Consider the following 15,461-nt stretch of genomic DNA (forward strand, 5'->3'; position numbering starts at 1 on the left):
ATTTGGAATATTGTTAAGCCTTGCTGTCTCAGTGGGATATCACCCATTGGTTTGTATTTCGAAAGCGTTATTAAAAATTCTACTTTTTCCCCAAAGAGTTGTATTTTCTTCAATATACTATGTGGTTATGATAGCATAAGCTTTATATATGAGCAATCTAGGAATAATAATCAACGGGTTTTCTTTTCTGAAAACTGGTAACCGTTGCAAGTCTTTTTCTGATGGCTATACCATTGCAGTTTATTTACAGTTAAATTGTGCCCACTTTTTCCTTTTGATCTGCAAGTGTTTCCTTTTTTTTAAGGGTACAGTGTATGATAAAGATATGTTTATATTCTTGGAGATGAAAGCCTTAAAATTATTGTTGACATTGGACGTTTGAGCTCCTTTTCCCCCTGAATCCTATTGATTGAATGAGGCCTTAGAAACAGAAATACCCTTGATGCTTGCCTGAGTACTGCTTAAGTGAATATCTGGGTCAGAAACATTCTGAATGCTTGGAAAACTTTTGGTATATTGGAATGGAGAGAAGGGCAAGCTCTGTAAAGTAGGAAGGAAAAATATGCAAATAAAAGCGGCATCCCGAGAGGTGCTGTGGTGGAGCAATGGCTGTAATAGCAATGCCAAGAGTACCTCAGGCAGAGATGTGCTTGCTCGTATGGCAGCGTGCTCAGTCTAGACTGGGTGTGAGAGATTGTGATTGCTCCAAGAGTGATGTGTGCTGTTATCATCCGGAAGGTGATGGCATTATACAGGCATGCAGGACTGACCGTAAGTTAGGAAACACTGGTCCTTAACAGATGTGGAAGACTGAATACCAGGGATGCAAAGATGCAAAGATTGGCTGATGGTGTGCAATAGCATCACAGGGAACCAAAGCTGAGACTTTGTAGAAGGCAAATCATGAAGTAACTCTAAACCCTCCGTGTTCACCTGTGTTTCTCGCTGTCCCCCTTTGCAGTCAAAGCCAATCAATGCAGGTCACTGAAGGATTTAATCCTCTCCAAACCCTGTGTAGCTATGTTGCAAATTAGCCTGTGCAGCTAGAGAGAGAAATATTGTCTTCAGCTTGGGACACCTTGAGGACTATACCCCAGGGGACTGCTGCAAATACATTGCAGAACTGCTCCAAAGGAATGAAAAGTTACAGCAGGTGTTAAGTTTGCTATTATTACCAGATAAGATTTAAAGATAAACGAATGCATTCAACTAAAAGCCTAGATTCACAATAGCAGAGCAAAGTTTGGAAAAGATAAAACAGCATGTACATACTTATTAAGGTTATATTTTGCAATATATATCCTCCGTAGCTGCACCTGTGTCTCCTCAGCTTTTGACTTTGGGTGGTTAGTTTCTGCAGGGAACCCCGGGCTGGCGTGCCCCTGGGTACGCAGGGTGGCTTATGCTTTGCCTTCTTCTTCTCGTAAAGGTAGAGACCTGCAGCTTCTCTGTCTCAAGGTGGATTTCTTCCTGTTTGTTTGTCCCTCATTCCCTGGCATTGGGCCATCAAGTGTTTTCTGGGAGATTTCAGTATTTCCTTCTGCCCCTCCTCCTTCAGGTTACTTCAGTAATATTTCTGTTGTCCTTCTCAAATAACACTTTCTCAGCTTTTGTTTTTCACTAATTATAGTCTTATTTAAATGCAGTGGCATCCCTTTACAAATGATGCATTATGAGAAATAGTGCAAATTCATTTTAAAGTATATATTGTGTGTACAGGCTATATAGCAAACCCATTTATGACATTCAAACACAAATTGATCTTGAGGATAGGACTGACAAATCTGCAAAAGCTCCACCTCATCCTTTATTAGGTTTTGGCGACTCATCTGCACATTACTGTTTTCTGGTGAACTTTGAGCAGAGATTACCAAAGGTTTTGCATAGAATCAGGCTAGCTTGCTTTCCTTCCCAGCCCTCTTTTCTGGAATTGGCTATAAATAGCCACATACACAAAAATCCCTGTGGTGGCTATTTAAAAGCTTTGTTCAGGGAGTGGTACAGAAATAGGTTGTGGCATCTTAGATATCACTGTGAGATAATGCTTGGCAAATGCTGGATTTTATTTGCTTATTTGAAGTATTGGCTATCTATATTAAATATTAAATGAAAATTGTCTTGTTTCCCATTATAGTTTGTCATCAATCAGATAATGCTGATGAGGCCATTGAACAAATCGATGAAGATATAGCTGTGACTCAGAGTCAGATGAACTTTATTTGTCCCATTACACAGGTATGTGATCACTGCTACTATAATTGATTGGGAAATAGGTATTTAATATTCTTCATTGGATTGTTTATTACAAATCTGCAATACTTGTTAAAAATCAGGCAGTTTAAATGATAAGCATTATCAGAGAAGAGCAACATCGCTTGGGAAAAAAAACCCACCTCCGTAGGAATGCAGTTTACCACGCAGGACCTGACCCCATAATTTCAGTGGAATGCCATGTATGAGTGGCAAACACACTTCCTGCTGTCTTACATAAAATCTCTAGATGCACTTTCATTATCAGTTCTTTAAATCAAACCTTATTGATTACAGATGGAAATGAAGAGGCCCGTTCGAAACAAAGTCTGTGGACATATTTATGAAGAAGACGCCATTCTAAAAATTATCCAGACTCGAAAGCAGCAAAAGAAAAAAGTCCGGTAAGCTAACAAGAATGTGTGGAAAAGCTATTTGCTTTGCTGCGTAAGTGGAATTTTACTCCACTTGTTCTAGGAAATGTATTTAGATTGGCAAGGCTGCAGGAAGTAATACTTCAGTGTCTGCCCAAGTCAGTCTCCTCATTAGTACTGTACATGTGAAGGAGCTTTTCTTTTTAATGAAAACAATGTATAAGGAAATATTCAGGAAGTGTGTGGGGAAGTTACAGCTACTTGCGGTACCTACACAACAGAAGCAAAGAGATTTCATATAGCCACGAACAACAAAGAGAAACTTCAGCTTCCTAAAATTCAGTTGCTCATTTTGTTCCCAATGCTTATTTAGCAAGCCCTGGAGTTAATGAAAAAAAATGAATGTCTCCTCTGTGCACCCTCTTTTGCAGTTATATTTCAATACAACTGAAAAAATATTAAAACATTTAAATGAGTGTTAAAGTAAGAAATATTAAACCACAACTTTTTAGGTAGTACAGAGTTTAAGAATGATCAGACAGAGCTTTAAGAGTGATCAGAAAGGATTGTGCTGTCCTACTACGATGCAATTATAACTTTTGCTTTATATCATCAAAGCAGCCTGCCACTTTCCACACAGGACATATTTTTTTGAATGAAAAGATATAACAGTTGAATTTTTAAACCTGAATTTCTCCCCAGTAAGTTTCAAATTTAGGATGCTTTTGATTAAAAAGAAAAAAAGACAGAGAGAGGAAAAGGGACTCAAACAGTTTTTAGAGCAAGTTTAGAGGACGTATCATTTCATCATTAATTTCACATTTGTTTTTACACCATATATGCTACAGCCTCATGCTTTGGGGTTGATGAGCTCATGGAAACTTACCCGTTGTGCTTTTAAATAAATGTGCAGTTTGCACATGCTCAGGAAGGTCTGTCACAGACTAGCAACCTGATTTCCCCAAAGATAATGACACAGGCAGCTTACTTCCTCTGTCCGTTGCTCTTGCATTTCTGTTAGACTCTGTATACTCTGCCATGGGGGATACAAAGGTGGAGTGGGACTTTTTATTCACAGTCCTTCCTGGCTACAGGAAAGCACTGCTGTGAAAGCAACCATCAGTTAGGATGTCCAGCCACTACCTTAGTGTCAAGACAGCTTGAAGAACGGGATGGAAGTGCTTTGCCTGTGTTATGAGGTCTAGGGAGAAAAAGTGGAGTGGGTGCAATATCCTGGGAAACACTGCTGTGAAAGCAACCATCAGTTGGGATGTCCAGCCACTACCTTACTGAAAAGACAGCTTGTAAGAACAGGATGGAAGTGCTTTGCCTGTGTTATGAGGTCTAGGGAGAAAAAGTGGAGTGGGTGCAATATCCTGGGAATAACAACAAAATCAACAACATGGATGGACAGAAACTTGTCTGGAAAAATAAATGGAAGTTTGGAAATAGCTCACAAGTTGGAGAGAAGAAAGTGAGTGTTCTGGAGGATGGGGACAGGCTCTGAAGCACGTGCTTAATGGCCCAAAACCATGACAAAAATACCTGCTGTAGTACGGAACTGAATTTAGGATGTTCATATTTAAATATTTCTCTGTGTTGTTAAATCTATGAGGAAAATGTCATGGTAGTACAGATTGTTGTGGTAGATTAAAAGTTTCAGCACTGCTGAAACACTAATAGAGTCACATGACTGAATTTTATTTTACCTTTTAAGAAATTCTAGAAATTCTAGATTAAAAAAAAATCACGTAAGCTGTACAACACCCATCTTTAAAAGCTACCTGATACCCACACTGAAGTTATTTGTGCAGTCTGAATACGGGCAGTTCTTAATTTTGAGCTTTTACCTTGCAACCTTACCATTTTTACAGCAGTTATTCCAGTATGCTAGAATAACACACACACAGCAATAACTCGGCTTCACTGTAGCTAAATTTAAGAAAGACTACTTGGTTTTCTCTGCCCAGTCTTGCTGACCTGCTGTAATTTTAACTTTTCTCATGAAAATGCAGTCAGTTTTGAAAAACCATAGTCTGCTGTGGTGGGAAGACAGGCCAGCTGATGCAACAAGTTCCCCATTTGAGTGCCCCGTTCTGGTGGTGTTGCTACTTGAGTGCACTCCTGCCAGTGATTTCACGTGGAAGCAGGTGTCCTGATGGAGCAGAGTCGTGGTTAGGGGGATGCTCTCCATCCTGACTCAAATCAAAGCTGTCAGTCACTCTGGAGTTACAGAAGTGGCTGTTGCCTCACACGTACTTTCCAGTTTGAATCCCTTTGGTGCACTTGGCAGGGCACTAGCTGAATGGCATTTCTTCAGCTGACATACGCACAGCCACCGGTTCTGTGCCGATACACTTGCCATAGGCTTCTTGAGGCAACTCTTACGTGTCTCAGTTTGCTCACTATTTTCCACTGCCTGGAAGGGCATACTAACACTTTAAGCTTACAGGAAATGTGGGAAGCTTTCTGAGCACTTGTTATTCATTAATCTGGCAAGCTATTGCTCTAATAAGGTGATAAATGGGAAAACTGAGGCACAGAGCAATTAAGTGACTTATCCATGACAAATACAGTAAGCTGTGGGCAAACCTGGAGTAAAAGCTATGAGTACCAAGTGTAAATAAGTTTTGGGTCTCAGACAAAAGTTACTCCTAATAGAGGAAAAATTCTGAAGTGTTATTTCTGACTACAGGTAACATCTGTGCATGTTTGGGCCACTAGCAAAGAAAAATGACCTTAGGTCCCTGAATATCTTTCACGCTGCTGTCTTTATCTGACTCGTTCAAGTAGATGTAAGACATTTTGTATTTGATTATCATTTAGAGACTGTTAATTTGACCCCATCCCTCCTTTCTGTGCTTTCTCAGTTCATAGAATACCAGGTAAATTTTTACACCACCAGTTCACCAGTCAGCCTTTGCAAGTCTCATTCTCTTTTATCTGTTTCCCTAGAAATTAATTTCCCTGTTTATCTGTCAGTGAAGATTATACTTCTCCACTACAGATTAATAAGGTAAGAAGTAGTTACCTGCAGTTTGTAGAGGACTGCAAAGAGAGAAAGCAACACAGAAAGATGTCCAAGCAATGCTAGTTCCATAACTGATGCAGGCAGCTTGTGTGCATGAAGCAAGAGAGTGATCTACAGCCGAGAGGCTCTGTCTCTGGCTGTGTTCCTTCCTTCCTTCAGCTGTTGATTCCCACCACTTTAGATAAATGGATTTATTTTTCCCCACAGAGAGCTAGTGAAGAGCAAAAGAGGTAATGAGGAAGTGACAGAGAGAGTGAATCCCAGATAAATACAGTAAACTAGCAGATGTTGTGTAAAAGCCTATATCTGACAAATACAATTCTTCCAATTTAATGTAGTCTCTCTTTTCTTTTTAACAGATGCCCTAAAATTGGCTGTAGCCATGCTGATGTAAAAGGATCAGATCTTGTGCCAGATGAAGCACTTAAAAGAGCAATTGACAGTCATAATAAACAAGTCTGGCCAACACTGGAGAAGTCAGCTGGATACGCTGCTGCCACAGAGAAAATTTGTTGTTAGAGGTCTTGTGAGATAAGCTGCTGATTGTAAGCAGGTTGTGTAACTGATTGTTATTTAAAGTGTTTCACTTATAGACAAAGTTGAAGGTCTCGGCTGTAACTCAAAGCATTTTTTAAACTGACAAACATGAGGAATTCCAGTTTAACTTGTTCAGTTTTTTTAACTTTCCTGAAATTCTAAAAGCTTGCATTTTATAAATAAAACATGTTTTGCAGCATTTAACCTTCCTTGTCAGTGTGCTAATTTTTTCAGCATATTAGAGATGCAGATTCTGCCAGCATGCAATAGCGAGTGCTTTCCTGAATATTGCAATAGTTCTGAACTGTTACTGTCTCTGTAACCGCTGGGAATCCTCAGAGTAGGGCACTTTGACCAAGGATTTTCCCAAGTCATATAGCCTGCTCAGGAGCACATCCATGTTTTAATACAAACCTCAGGAAACCTTAATAGAGCTTAATTTGCAGGAAGTGCTGCACATCTGTGCTTTGTGTATGGGCACACAAAATTGCCACTCCGCTTTGAGGACCTTGGCCTCATTGTTATAATTATTGAGCACGCTACACTAACTTACTGCTTTTCTTTTGAGATTAGGCAGCTTTTATTTCAGGCTTTTTCTGTTTGGAAGTCCCAGAGGGCTTTACCTTAATACAGTAGGTTAGGAGACTACAATTACTTACAAATGTATTCCACTAACTAATTTGTATCTAATACAAATGTATTGTATCCATATGCCTTGAAAGCAGTTAAAAAGATTCAGATATCTATGCATTTGGGCACAGATCCAAAAAAGGGCTTAAATTTTGTGACACTCCATGTTTAGTACCTAAATTGATCTGAACACATCTAGCAGGTAAGGCACTACGTATATGAATTAGAAATAGCCATAGGTAAAAGGAGCTGCCTTGGTGGTCAGATGGCAATTATCTCTTGGCATATGCGAAGCAGAAAACACAGGTTTATTTGAGCTTTGGGATCCTTGGCAGGTTAGATGGCATTTTCCTAGGTAGTTTTTCTGAATTTACAGTCTGACATTTAGTATAAAATGTAGCTAAGGTACCTAAATGCTAAGCTTTTCACTCTGGATTACTGTTTGCAAACAGCTTTCCTCTCATAGAACATTATTAACCCCAATTGCACTTAAAGAGTGCAAACCACTTGAAACTGAAATTGTTATTTTGTAATTGAAGAATATTAATCTGCAAGCTGATTTCATAGCTGAAAAAGGGAACTGAGCCATTATTATTTGCACTGAGCTTTTGTGTTCAAAACACTTCATGGGAATTAGCTGGGTAATTTTCATAATGCGGTCTAACCCCAAAGGTCCATCTTCTCAAAACTGAGCAGTGCTCGTGAGTGCTTCTGTCTGTGGAAGCCCAGCTGAAATGGCTGAAAGAGACTGGGGGAGGTTGAGCAGTACATACCTGTTTGTGTTTTTATGTGTAAAAATCAGGTCCCCTGTAAGACACCTCAGGTCTCAAATTTACAGTTTTTAAGATGGGTCTCCGATTTTCTGTTTCAATACCAAAAGGGAGGATGTTAATGCTAGCATTTGTAAAAAAAAAGAAAAAGGGGAGGCGGGGGGGAATGTCCTAAACTGTTCATAGCTTTTTGTTTCATCTTTAGGTTTGTGGTTAAACTCACTCCAGCGCTAGTTATACACAGAATGCTAAGAAACAGAAACTTGCATTAGTTAAACAATCTCTGCAGTTTCTGTCAGAGGTGCATTAACTTTGTCCTCATGGACATTCAATCTCCAGTGGTAATCAGTCTCACAAATTTCCAGATGTGAAGTACATACATTTTACATGGCTGCAGTGTCACACCTCAAATTCAGTTTGTGTAGGTGTCTGGATGTTTGAGTGTGCCTTCCAATAACACATAACATTTTAAATTCTAAATTCTACCCAGGTTGATTTGTACTGACAAACTGGTGGCAGCAGGTTTGGTTCGCTACATGCTGTGTTTGTATCTTAGATAGCTGCAGTTCCTGATAGGGTCATTACCCTCATGTTCCAGTGAGTAATGCCATACAGGAGATTGCTGTCTTGGTTACACCTTGTTGTCATACCTTAAAGAGAGAGGCTCGGCCCACAGCAGTGCTGATGGCCCTAGTGGAAACTGCACTCAACCTGTCTGTGTTAGCTAATCCACAGGTAATAAGGTGAATTGCCTGCTTAAGACAATGCAGCTGGGAGAAAAAACAAATCTGAAGCAACACTTTAAGTGAGAAGAGAACAAATAGTCACTCACTTATTGCTGCTCTAAGTGGAAAGGTATTTTTGAATGTTCACATTCCTATTATCATCCTTTGCTCCTTTGCTAGCCAGAGCCAGGCAGCGCCAGTGAATCAGAGCCTGAACAGCATGCACAGGTGCAGCCTAAATTCTGAAATCCTTCTCAGTTTTAAGCTGAAAGAAATGGACTGCTTTTTGGCAGTACTTACCTGCTTAGCTTTAATAAAAATCACAGATGAGGTGAAGAAGCATGTCTGTTTAAACAGAGGTAGGTTTCTTTTATCATCAGAGATCTGTCCTTTCAAGTGTGGCCACAGCCATATTATCCAGAAAAAGACAAATACTTCATGCATTTATGTTAGGATTGCTGATGAGAGCACTTAAAGGAGTCACATCAAAATCAATGATGCACTTCATAAGTTCAATTGCTTGAGAAAACTGCTTGTATTTACTGAAATCAATGAAGTTCTCACCAAAATGCTTGGCATTTCTGAATTTAAACTACATTAAAACATCCAAGGAATCCTAATACGATGAGTGAATCTTTTTTTTTCTCTGAACCTGGAATTTGAGCCATTCTGTTGATTTTTCATGGCTGGTTCTCTCTTGGTGTTGTTTCTTACAAGTAATTTTCCCTCTGAAACTCAAATATTGGCTTGGTCATCAGCATGAATTGCAGCTGGCACTTATACTGGGTGGAAGGACAGACTGGCCTTTGCAATGGGGGAAGACTTCTGTGCCTGTCAACTGACCTGATGGAAGTTATAAACTGCTACTGATCCATTGGGGTGGCTGTAGTTAGTGGCAGCTCTTTGCTCTTTCATTTGCAAAGTTGAGGGTTTGTTATGGAGTTGTGACCTCTCTGTTCCCATGTGCCCCATGTCCACCATAAACTCTGCTCTGGATAGAAATATCTTGAAAGAGTTAAAGAATAAAAAAAGTGTCTGTGATGAATAAGCTGAGCTGTATGATTCACAGAAGTGGAAGCTCAACAGCAGTTAAACCTTCAAATCTTAATCCGTTTGGCTATAAGATATCATATGTAAACAGGCATATGTTAACAGTTCACAGGGTAACTTGTGTCTCATTGTTTGACGTCAGAAATTTTGCAACAATTTTTAAGGAAAGAAACTCAGAGGTGAGGTGTTTTTTTTTTCCTGTTCCGTAAGGGGTGCTTTACAAATTCAGCAAAGCCTTAATGTAGCTGATAAGAGTCTGTCACTGAAACCTGGTGGGAATCTGTCTCTGCCAGACAACAGAAGTTCCACATAGTATTTTGAGTGATTAAAGAAACACCTAATCAAACATTTAGAATAATTAAAAAAAAAAAAAAAGGCAAGAGAGATCTCTATGCAACAGCTTTCAGTGGTACCCCAAAGCACAAGCCATTACACAGCTCTCTCACTCAAACAGATCCTCCCCATGAAGTAGAATTCTCCATTTTACAACTATAGACTCTCTCTGAAGTTTTCAAATCAGTGGAGCTATGACGTGTAAAGATAAAAACTAATCAGGCAGGCATCTCATGGAAGATTTAGCACACTTGTGCTAAAAGGAGCACACATTCCTCTGAATCAAGGACATATTCATCATTACCGCTCCGGAGCTGTGATCTTATTCATTCCAGAAGAATCAAAAAGACTCGGCTAAGTCAGTGCTCCCTTGAGAAATACCCGGAGCAAAAGCAGGGGCTGCAGGAAGTGATACCGATGACTCAATAGCCAAGGCCAACACACTGCCTTATTTTAGACAATGTCCTCTTGGACGTACTCATGTTTCCTCATGAGTGGCTGATGACAGAGGTCTTATCTACCTGTGGTCACAAGAACCTCATGACATTTTTCTTAAGAAGAGCTCTAGTATTGTGGCCAAAACCAGCTTAGAATTCACTGTGCTGCTGATTAACTTCCACTGCAGTTTCAAGTTAATCTCCACCTTCCCCAAAAATCTCCATGGATGGATCCTGAGGTTCTGTGTGGTCCATTAACTGGACATTTCCATAATGGATAGTGCTCCATTATACAGTGAAGAAGATACATGTAGGAAAGGGGCTTCCTGGAGTGGAAAATATTATAATATCCCGAGGACAGGTCTTCCTTTCTCGTGCTACAGCCAAAGCCTGAAGCTGATGGCTTCTCACAGCAAGCATAGACCAGTACTGGCTGCAGATCCCAAGTCTTCCATAAATACGGATTTATTTTCTGGTCATAGAACACTTACTGCTAATACATCCTGTTTCAAACACATGACAGGTCACAGCAATGCTCAAAGGAGAATCCTACGTGTAGGTGACAGCAGATTCTAGGCTGCCAGCCAGTAACTCTTAAGAAGTAAAAAACATTAGATTGATTGTTAAGCAGGTAAAAAGCTGGGATACCTGTACATCGTACAGTAGGTTCCCCTGTATGTGCTTAGCCCCTTGCTGCGTGAGTAATCCCCGTGACTTAATAGGCCTGCAGGAGGGTACAGAGAGCGCGCTGTGTTTCATCATTTCAGATTGCTCCAGAAAATGCTGCGGTGGGCTGAGAAGAGAGCCTGCCTCACTGGCTTATTCTGATGTTAGTCCAGGCCTGAAGACAGAGCTTGAAAGCACGCACATGAATTGAATTGCATGGGAAGCTTACCAAAGGAAGTGTTTGCTTGTAAACTCAGTATGAATAGGATCTTCTCTGACCGCAAGGGAAATGGAGAGACACTCATTCACTGCCTGCTTGTGCAATTAACTTCTGAAGTAAAAACAGGATTTGAGGTTTAAAACCTGAACCTTTACGCATCTTTCAAGCAACAGAAGAAGCCTTAATGCTCTTTAGTCCGCAAAGGAACAAAGTCAGGAGCTGCTCCTCATGTGGCTCCTTAGATTTGATAACAACTGGCTTATCAAAAGGGAATTATTTAGATTTCCTAGCAACAGCAACCCTCAGAGCAGCTTCTGTGTGGGCTTGAGGGGAGACATCTGAACACCATTACATTGCACTTCTTTTGATGTCACTATGCGCTCGTCATGTGTTTTGTATCTTAACAGTGAATCTGCCGCTGAGTCCCACAGTGTCTAAGGATGGTTGTGGGTTTATCACAGATGGGATTCCTGCTATAAAAACCATTACTTTTAAGTTCTTTATCACCTGGTCACGCAACTACTCTTTGAACCTTGTCTGTGCAGGGTGATTCTGTACACTAGTAGATTGTGGATGGCTAAATCACTGGCTTTCAGTCTAGCAGTAATTCAAGTTTCATGACATAGAATCATAGAATCACAGAATCATTAAGGTTGGAAAAGACCTCAAGGATCATCAAGTCCAACCCAACACCACCTAACTCACTAAACATAACTTGTAAAATAAAGATATTTATTTTTCATCATTTGCTTGATAGTTTAATATTAGCTGAATTATTTGTGTGTCATGCCTCTCTCATGTGATAACTAAAATAATGACTTTTTAATTTCTTCCTATAACGAGCAGCCAGTTTATTTATAAGTGGCCTAATCTAATAGAGATTTACTCTGTATATCCCATGGGACATATTATCAAAGTTACCAGACCTGTCCCAAGCACTTGGGAAGTGGGGAGATGGTTACACAATTCTCATTGCCTCTGGCTGCTCTAGTTACAAAGATAAAGGGTCAGAGAACTGGAGCAGTGGAGATAATTTTGTGAGCATCTAAGGAAAAGCAGCTGATTAGGTGAGTGCAGGCACTGGCTGAGGGCAAGACAGGTAGATGCTTGAGTACCACGTAACAAAAATCCCCTTAAATAAAATAACATGCCAGAAGAAGGGAATGCTGATACCTGACCACCAGAAATTCTGGATTCTTAAGTTTTCATCTCACAGATGCAATAGTGCTCCTTGTCTGTTTTAAAAAAGAGGAAAAGTATATGAAGAGCGGCATTCAGCTTGCCACAGCTCTGGCAAATGTGTGCTGGGCAAGACCCTTCCCTCTGCTGGGACATGTCAGATCTGTGATACACATCCCACAGGGTCTCGTTTCTGCTCCACTCCCAGCTCCTCGCCTAGCAGCCAGAACTCCAGGAAGACAGGAGACAGCAAACAGACCTATTTGCTTCAAGCATCCTTTTTTCCAAGGCAGAATCTATTTGTAATGATTTTCTAATGTCCTTTGACAGGACAATTGTAGCCTGCTCCTCAGATTTCCTTTGCATCTGGAAGGTGCCCATTGCACACTGTTGTCCTTTGCCCAGGACAAAGATTCCTGATCTGTACTCCCAAAGGTACCTGCCCCACCTCGCTGGTACCAGGCCCCCGGTGGAGCACCCAAGGCAGGGTGTTTGCTTCCTTGTAGTTTGCTGGCTCACTGCAGTTCATTTTTCTGACACTTGGGTAGCAAGACTCAACCACAGATTCAATATTTCATCCCAAAGTTAAGTCTATAAATGTAATTCTGCACTGATGTGTGGTCCACGGTGATTTGCAGCGCTATCCATCAGACGTGTGTAACGCTGCCTTGGTGCAGCTGGAAAGGCTGTTAAACTGTTCAGGCTCAAATTCACCCCAGGCACAGCTGAGAATTCCCATGCCAATATTAATCTCATGTATGCTAAGCAGGTATCCCCAAAAAAATCTTTTTTTTGGGGGGAGGAGATGGAATTATGAAGGCTTGTGCAGGGAACAGAAGGAAAACCCCTAATGGCTTTTGATTTCAGGAGGAGACTAATGCAGGAGATCAAGAGACTGTTATGGCAAGTGTGCTAGCCCCATATTCTGCAAAAATCTTCCAGTGCTGAAATACCGCAACAGTTCTGTTCTTCACACACCTCTCCCTGGAGTTCCTGCTGTTCTCTGCTCTAGTTCATAACCAAACCAGGCTTGCATGCAAGCACTGGTGGAGGCGGGTAAGGAGGACAAGTTTCAACCCTCTGAGAAGCCCCATGCTGTGCTGGTCATCCTTGTCATCCTTTTTTTTTTTTTTTTTTCCAGCCAAAACTGTAAAAAACAGAAAACCACAAGTGGGAATCACTGCTCTGCTCTGCATATTGGAACGAATCTGGTGGGGATGGAGAGGGGTCTGGATGTGGACCTTTTCTTATGATCCGCACCCAAAACATAAGACTGAGAATAAGGCAGTGAGCATTATTAATTTGGTTAATAATTGCTACTATGTGTGTATTCATGACACTACTCAACGACTTTTTTCCCTCAGTCTTGACCAGCAAGGGCTCAAGCCACACTGCCCAAGTCACAGAAGGCAAAGGCAGGGACTGGAAGAATGAAGAACCTCCCACTGTAGCAGAAGATCAGGTTCAAGACTGTCTAAGGAACCTGAAGGTGCACAAGTCCATGGGGCCTGATGAGATGCATCCACAGGTCCTGAAGGAACTGGCAGATGAAGCTGATAAGTCACTGATCTTTAAGGTCCCTTCCAACCCAAACCATTCTATGATTCTATGATTAATGCCTTGAGTACCTGAGAGCATGCCAGACATTTCAAAGAAGTGAAGGTTTCCTGCTCTCAGGAACTGCCCCCATTTTGCAAAGACCTGACACCTGAGAGATTGAAGCTTGGGTTCATCTCAGCCACATGCAGACAACTGAAGTCTGGTCTATGCAGTCAGCTGGGAGAGGGCACCCACCAGCACTTCTGGGATGAATCACCCAGCAGTTATCTTTTTCTTGGTCTTTGAGAAGTGAAGTTTCTGTGCTCGGGTTAGCAGGGACACCCCACCGGGTGTGAAATCTGGGGAATCCCTGTGAGAAGAGGCTGCCTAGACACCAGGAGCCTGTGCAGGACTATGGGGTGCAATGCTGTGCATACCTCTGTGCTCTGCTCTCCTCTCGCCCCCTAGATGGTTTTTTGGGGGGATAGGATGATGAAGGGGGCTTTTTGCCCTTCTTAAGGACCAATGGGTGCCATCCTCCATTTGGCTGCCAGCAGCCTGAACCAAGCAGCTGTGCTGGTCCTGGTGGGAAAGGGCCAGCATGGGGTGACCAGCTGTGGACTCTAAGAGGCTTTAAATGGGTGTGAGGCTGGGAAGGTGAAAGATAAAGCTTCCAGGGTTGTGTGCAAATGGATCCTTTAGTATGATCCTTCTCAATGGGGACAATGAGCTGGCATAGGAGCTGAGAGACGGGGATCTTGGGAGGAATGTACTTACCCCAGGTGCACCACTTGCTTTTTACACTGACGTCTTCACTCCCCCTCACATGGCACCTTGATCTGAGAGCTACAGGGGATGGTGTTATACGCAAATAATGCCCATGAGTATGTTTACATAGGTCCATTGCTATTTTGATGTGTCTACACCCCTCCCCTGTCCCCAAAAGCACTGACGCTCCCCCACCTCATGCTATCTTGGATGCAGAAAGCAGCCCACATGTGCAGCATCCTACCAGCTAAATTCACCCAGCAGTGGCATCCCAATCATAAAACTTCCAGGAATGGAAAAGTAAAACAAAGGTCTGACAGACTCATGCGTGTTTTACCTATGAGAGACATGAAACAAAATAGCGTGCTTTGAGAGTTGTGGTGAATTGCTCAGAAACAATCTGCAAACATTAACGGAATTGTATTTCTGGAGAAAAAAAAAAAATAAGGAAAATGCAGGCCCTGGGATATCCCTTTATGGCATATGCATTTTATGTTTAAATGCATTAATGGGACTGCTATGCTATGAGTCATCCTGTACAAGAGTTTCATGTGTTTCTTAAAATACACTAGAAGTAGCTGAAGGCACGCACGGGGTTGCCGTGCAGTTATCTGTCAGGAATCTCAGCAAATACCTGCACGGGTGGCATCACGGGCTGCAGAGCTGGGGAGAGCCCGCCCGGTCCCCTTCTGCTGCTGGGGAAAACAAACCGGGATAGAAACTGATCCTCCAGAATAACGAAACACAGACTCCCTGTGTTATTAGGGAAGCCTCAGCACTGAATTACAGAAAATTTACATCTATATAAACAAAAAAGCTGGAGAGTTTCCTTCTGAAGCACTCTTGTCAAAACTACAGTTGTCTGTATTTTTTTTCCAGGGATGATTTGTTGTCTGCTTTTCTCTCACTTTTTTTTTCTTCCGTTTACTAATAGTCCTACCTGCAAATCTAT

The 15,461-nt window shown here is 41.5% G+C and overlaps 1 protein-coding gene across 1 annotated transcript; it reads left to right on the plus strand.

The window, feature by feature from the left end:
* The first annotated feature begins 605 nt into the window (after nucleotides 1–605).
* On the plus strand, nucleotides 606–6,390 carry NSMCE2 (non-SMC element 2, MMS21 homolog (S. cerevisiae)). Its single transcript, XM_010080738.1, has 4 exons — nucleotides 606–771; nucleotides 2,135–2,235; nucleotides 2,548–2,654; nucleotides 6,015–6,390. Exons 1-4 carry the CDS (start codon nucleotides 606–608, stop codon nucleotides 6,172–6,174), a joined length of 534 nt encoding a protein of 177 aa, XP_010079040.1. The 3' UTR covers nucleotides 6,175–6,390.
* Nucleotides 6,391–15,461: the final 9,071 nt, after the last annotated feature.

This window comes from Pterocles gutturalis, unplaced genomic scaffold, assembly GCF_000699245.1.
Source record: "Pterocles gutturalis isolate BGI_N339 unplaced genomic scaffold, ASM69924v1 scaffold35824, whole genome shotgun sequence".
In the NCBI taxonomy this organism is placed as follows: Eukaryota; Metazoa; Chordata; class Aves; order Pterocliformes; family Pteroclidae; genus Pterocles; species Pterocles gutturalis.